This window comes from Sapajus apella, unplaced genomic scaffold (genome assembly GCF_009761245.1).
Source record: "Sapajus apella isolate SASKATOON/1434 unplaced genomic scaffold, GSC_monkey_1.0 scaffold72, whole genome shotgun sequence".
NCBI lineage: Eukaryota > Metazoa > Chordata > Mammalia > Primates > Cebidae > Sapajus > Sapajus apella.
In genome coordinates this window covers 1,882,902-1,889,171 of record NW_022437012.1, presented here as the reverse complement: position 1 = coordinate 1,889,171, position 6,270 = coordinate 1,882,902, and the positions used below count along the sequence as shown (strand labels likewise).

At 53.2% G+C, this 6,270-nt stretch overlaps 1 protein-coding gene across 3 annotated transcripts; it reads left to right on the top strand.

Moving 5' to 3' along the window:
* The first annotated feature begins 229 nt into the window (after window positions 1-229).
* On the top strand, window positions 230-3,178 carry TMEM177 (transmembrane protein 177). 3 transcript variants are annotated; one of them, XM_032250631.1, is made up of 2 exons: window positions 230-300; window positions 1,903-3,178. In XM_032250631.1, the coding sequence occupies exon 2, from the start codon at window positions 1,925-1,927 to the stop codon at window positions 2,858-2,860; it is 936 nt and encodes a 311-aa protein (XP_032106522.1). In that variant the 5' UTR covers window positions 230-300; window positions 1,903-1,924; the 3' UTR covers window positions 2,861-3,178. The 3 variants fall into 3 exon arrangements, with proteins under 3 accessions (XP_032106522.1, XP_032106523.1, XP_032106524.1); XM_032250632.1 differs by having other exon boundaries at window positions 234-672; XM_032250633.1 differs by having other exon boundaries at window positions 240-300; window positions 1,826-3,178.
* The last annotated feature ends 3,092 nt before the right edge of the window (window positions 3,179-6,270 follow it).

Sequence of the window (6,270 nt, the reverse complement as noted above, 5' to 3'; positions counted from 1 at the left end):
CCTCTGCGGCGGTTGCAGCCGCCCGCGGGCGGCCCCTGGAGCTCCCCAGCTCCGCCCCCAAGAGTCCCGCCCCCAGCCCTCTCCTGGTTCCCGCCCCGAGAGCCGTCGAGCGAGCTCGGCTCCCTGAAATCTCTGCATCCAGATCCTTGGCCGGCGAGCTCCGCCCCTGAAGTCCCCGCCTCCAGGTTCCGGGCCGGCGAGCTCCGCCCCTGAAGTCCCCGCCCCCAGATCCAGGGCCGGCATGCTTTGCGGCCTCCATGCCTAGCGCGCTAGTGGACGTCCCGGCCGGCGGCACAGCAGGTGAGCGCGCAGACCCGCGGGGCAGGACCCTTTTCTGGCTCCCTGCAACGCGGTAGAGGGTTCAGACTACGGAGTACCCTAGGGGGCCCCGGGTGGAAGCGTAGCGAGGTCCCCTGTGCGGAGCTTCTGCAGCCCCTCCTCGCACAGCCACTGGCGGGCTGCTAGGCCGACCCCGCAGCCCGATGGTCCTAGGGATGTTGGACTTTGGCCAGGACCCTTCCTTTCTTAGCCTCACTTTCCGCATTGGGATAAAAAGCCCGAAAGACAATGATTCTTGTAGAAGTTCTTGATTAAAATAGGCCAGGCGGTACCCTGCGTTTTTATTTGCGGCAACTCATTGCTAATTAAGCACTTTTCACGGACAGGAATACAGTAAGTTTCAATCAAAGTTAAATGTGAATTTTTACTGACATGGTCAAGGATGAAGTGATAGAATGCCTGGGATGTTTCTAAATAAACCAGTTGGATGGAGGTGTGAGTCGGAAGAGAAATAAACAAGATTGACCATGAGTTGATAGGATTGAAGTTGATTGATGTACTATTTTGTCTACTTTGGTATATGTTTGTAATTTAGCATAACCAGTTTTCTAAAACAAAAAGTTTGCTGTGGACACCTGACAGCCTGTGTTCAAATACTATGCCTGTGTTAGTCTGCTGGAGCTGCCATGCCAATCTTGGTACCACAGACTGGGGTGGCCAACCAGCAGAAATTTATCCTCTGGGAGTTGTGGAGGCTGGAAGTTCAAGACCAAGGTGTTGACAGGTTGGTGTCTTCTGAGGCCTTCCTTCTTGGCTTGTAGGTGGTAGCCTTCTCCCTGGATCCTCATGTGATCTTCCCACTGTGCCTGTGTGCATCCTAATCTCTTCTTATAAGTACACCAGTCAAATTGGATTAGGATCCATACTGAAGGCCTCATTTTATCTTAGTTACCTCCTCAAAGACCCTGTCTCCAAATACAGTCACAGTCTGAGGTACTGGGGGTTAGGACTTGAATATATGAGTTGGGGAAGAGGGGAGGAGGGGTGCAGAGTTCTGCCCATAACATTGTCACTTTACTAGCTTAGGACTTTGGCCAGTTAGGTTTTCACAGCCTTGAAATAGGGGTAGCTGTAGTAATTAGGTCATGGGGTTGTGAGGGTTCAATTGTTAGAGCGCTCAGAACTGAGTCTAGCATATAGTAAGCACTCAATAAATTGAACATGTTTTCTCTTATAAATTAGTAATCGTAGGGCTTTACCATGTGATGAATGCAATGAGGCAGTTGGAGTGCTGTGCCCAGCAATGGGAATAAAAGTCATTACAGCCATTATCATAAGGTATCTGCTTCTGTGCCAGACACTATATGTTTTATATATGTTCATTCATGTGCTCATCACAGCCACCCTAGAAGTGGGCCATTGTGACACATCTGTTTGGCAGACGGGGAAATGATGTGCAGAGATGGGGCTGGGGTTTGAACACAGGCACTCTGGCTCTAGAGCCCACACTCTTCACCGCTATGCTGTGTTACTTCGGTTTAAAAAGGTGGAGTGGCCCCTGGAGGATGTTCAGTCTGCACACTGACCCAGAGAAACCGGCTGACTTGTTTTTTCTTGGCCCAGATTGTCCGAGGTGACCACACTCATGGCAGGTCCTCTGTCGCGGGCCGCAGCATTTGTGCAGAGACACAGGACAGGCCTCTTGGTGGGTTCCTGTGCAGGCCTGTTTGGAGTTCAAATCTCATACCACGTCTTCCCGGATCCCATGATCCAATGGCTCTACCAGTACTGGCCTGAGGGCCAGCCAGCCCTGCTCCCTCCACAGCTGCAGAATCTCTTCGAAGAGGTGCTACAGGACATGGGCATCCCTTCAAGCCATTGCTACAAGTCCTTCACCACCTTCACCTTCCAGCCTGTGAGTGCAGGCTTCCCAAGACTCCCTGCTGGGGCTGTGGTGGGCATCCCTGCCAGTTTCTTGGTGAACGTAGTGATCAGCAATGGCCATCCCGTGGTCATACATGGGCAGAGTGTGAACTGGCAGACCCCAGCAGGCGCCCGGCTGAGAGACGCCCTGACCTTGTCCCATGAAGCCCAGAAGTTCGCCTTGGCCAGAGAGGTGATGTACCTGGAAAGTAGCACTGCCGCCCTGCAGGCCCTGCTGGCACCAGCTTACCTGGCAGGGACCTGCGTACTGGGTGTGGGTGCCAAGTATGCCCTGGGGCTCTATGGAAGCCCCATGAATTTACGGGCTGCCTTCAGCTTGCTGGTAGCAGTGGCAGGCTTTGTGGCCTATGCCTTGTCCAAGGACTCTCTCACCCACGCCCTGGAAGCCTGGCTGGACCGCCGCACAGCTTCCCTCTCTGCAGCCTATGCCCGGGGTGGAGTGGAGTTCTATGAGAAGGTTCTGTCAGGCAACCTGGCCCTGCGCAGTCTCTTGGGCAAGCGTGGGGAGGAGCTGTATACACCCAGCGGGAACATCGTCCCCAGACACTGGTTCCGCATCAAACATTTACCCTACACCACCCGCCGGGACTCTTTGCTGCAAATGTGGAGGGTGATGCTCAACCCAGGCCGCTCCTGATGGGCTCATCACAAGGACAGTTCCCGCTTGTGCAGACAACACCCTGCGAGTCTGGGGGTCCTCCTGGAGCCTTTGCACCTATAGCTCCAGGCTAGAAAAATCACAGCCTTTGGAATTAAATAGCTTAGATTCTACCATAACCACTACTTATGAACTTAGGGACTTTGGGCAAGTCTCTCTATGACTCTGAGCCTTGGTTTCTTGAACTGTAAAGTGGAGATAATGTAAACTACCTGGCAAGATTGTGAGTTGGGTAAGGTCATGAACATAAGGGTCTGGTGCAAAGGATACACCACAAATAAACAGACATCCTCCCTTCTTGGTCTTTTTTTTTTTTTTTGAGAGAATGTCCTACTCTGTCACCCAGGATGGAGTGCAGTGGTGATCATAGCTCACTGCAGCCTCAAACTTTTGGGCTCAAGTGATCCACCCTCCTCAGGCTCTCAAAGTGCTAGGATTACAGGCATGAGCCACCGTGCCCAGCCTCCTTCTTGGTTTTAAATGCTGCCACCAGGCTGTGGGAGTCAGGCCACACCTCACCACCAGAGGTACTTGCAGTTATGTGAATACTTTCCTAAAGCGAAGAACTACCCCTCAGTTTACCTGGTGGTCAAATCCCAATTTTCCTCCACTGTGGTAGAGGTTAAAAGACTAGAGAAGCCAAGATGAGAAGTTAGTGTGGGCCTGAGAGGCTGTTTTAAGGCAAGGGGCCTTAAGAGTGTTGTATCGGTCAGGGTCTCGTGGATGCGGATGGCACACTCAGGGAGAGGGAGACCAGCAAGGGATAGGGGGCAGCGGAAGAGCCCCTGGACCTAAGGGGAGGGGAGGTATTCTGGAACTTCAAGATACCTGTGGCATGGGACACTTGGCAGGAGCTTCACCTAAAGGTAGAGGAAGGAACAAACCATTGCAAAACAGGCCCTGCAGGGAGGGAGCCCACTGGCGCCATCCAAAGCGGTCAGCCTCCCCAGGCACAGCATGGTGAGGTCTTGGAAAGGAAAGGCAGCAAGGTGGGGGTGAGCTTGACTCACAGGGCCAGCAAGTAGAGCAGAGGCGGGGAGGTGGGCAGTGGGTCAGGCCTGATCCCACTCGGGACCCAGGGGAGACTGCAGTCCCGCCCTGCTTATTTCCTTGAGCACTCCAGTTGTGGATGGAGCCAGCCCCTGCGTTAGACCGGAGACCACAGCAAAGCAAGGTGAGGAGAGTTGTCATCAGGAAGCCAGCCCAGTTTGGCTTCATGGCATCTTTTAGTTGGACATTATGATTTCCCTGGGACAGTATTTGAACACAATGGTGGCAGTTCCTGACAGGGGACCTCGAGAGGATAGTGAGCCGGGGGGCTGCAGATGCAGTGGAAATGGCACACCTCCCTGCTGGGCCCCTCAGTGTGGGCTGGAGCTCAGTGTGCTGGGCCAGCTTATCCCACACTGGACCTGGACAGGCTGAGTTCCTGAGGGCAGCACATCGTTGCTCATTCCCCAGGCCCTGGTACCTAGGACAGCATTGGGCACGGGCTTGGAGTACATAGGTGGATAGATGAGGCAGTGGCTGTGTGAACCAGTCTTCACTCAGGGGCACACCGTCTCACAGGGCCCCTTGGGGTATCATCCATCTGCTGCTGCTGTACTTAAAGGGCCACAAGGCCATGTGAGGCCACCTCATTCCTGAGAAGTACGGTTTGGGGCCTGGATTTGATGGACTCCACCTTCTCACTACTCCCACCCCCCGCCCATCTGCTGTCAGTACTGCAGTAACAGTCAGTGAAGGCAGCCCTTCAGTAGGGAGAAACGGCTGCTTACCCGGCTCTCTCTGTTCCAAGTCACAGACTTTGTCGCCACTCACGGGCTGTTCCCAGTCCTCACACAAGCCTTACATGCCACCCTCCAACCTTGGCACATACATCTTCCAGCTGTGTGTGTGTGTGCATGTGTGTGTGTTCGCGTGTGTGTCTGTGTGTGTACGTGTGTGTTCGTGTGTGTGTGTGTGTGTGTGCACGCGCATGCGTGCATGCACATCGCTCTGCCTTGCTGCACTCTGTGCATCCTCCATTCCTCTGCAGCCTGGCTCAAGCCATCTCGGGCCCTCCCACTGAGAGCCCCCCAGCAGGTTAGCTGAGCTCCATGTCTATCCTTCTCCCTCCCACCCTCCCACTGCATGGCTTACCCAGCACCCAGCCTTGGTGCTTTCCCACCCAGTGGCTTTCAGCTCCATCTCCTCTTCTTCATCTCCACTGGGCCTCCTGACTCTTCTCCCACTTCTTCCAGCTCCTAGAAGTGCAGGTTTAACTGGCTGACACTCCTGCTTAAAGCCCTTTGGAGATATCCCCATATTTTCTGGTGAAAACTGCATCTCCTGCCCATCCCTCACCCCACTTCCCCTTACTCTGGACTCTAGCCTCACTGCAGTTTGGCTCCTGAATTACTCTCCCCTCCTCCCCACACAGCCTTCATGTTCGCTGTGTCCTTGATCCAGGCTGCTGTCTCCCAGCCTGCCCGGTGCTCAGTTATTTAGTGTTCCTCCTGCTGGAATGCCCAGGGGCACCTATTCACTCACACATTGCCTCTCCCAGGGAAGTCTCCCTGTCTTATGTCAGATCCCAATTTATGCTCTGTCATGCACCCAATACCTCTTTCTAGCCCTACTGCTAATTAAGTTATCATGGAGATAGCGGTTTAGCATGTCCTCCAGTGAAATGTAAAATCCGCAATGGCAGGATTGTGTATCTTGTTGACAGCTCTGGACTGATATATATATATATATATATATATATATATATATATATATATATATATTTGCAGTTTCAGTGACTAGAAACGATATTTTTTCGTAAATGAAGAGGGCTCTAAGCTATAACAGACACAGCCCCAGCTTCCTGAAAGTCTCTGAGCAATTATAGCAAGGCTGGCTGCATTCCCTGGACGTGGCCATTCTGAATCCTATCTGACCCTGTCTTGTCTTCCCACCTTGGGACTTGCCAAGGACAGGGCCTGGCCCTAGTCATCCACAGTTGCTGACATCAGTGGGGAGACCAGGACACTCATGGGTCACTTCCCGTAGGGCACAGATTACTACCTAGGGCACCAGGAACCCTACAAGGCTTTAGGAGGACTTTGTGATAATATTATGTCCCTACACACAGGTCAGAGGTGGATCTCAGAAAGGTTAAGAAGCATGCTCTAGGGCTTTGCCGCCAAGTCGGGTGGTAAGGGGCTCCCTGTAAGTGCCACCCTGCACCTTTCCTTCTCCATGCCTGCTGTGTGCCAGAATCATTAGCACTCTGTCCTAGATCCCATGTGAACATTGTTCCCCTGGCTTAGGCCTCACTTCTCCCCATCCCAGGTTGATGGTTCTCTGGGTATGAACTTCCAAAGATGCCTGACATCCCAGAGCAATCATAGAGCCAGGACTTG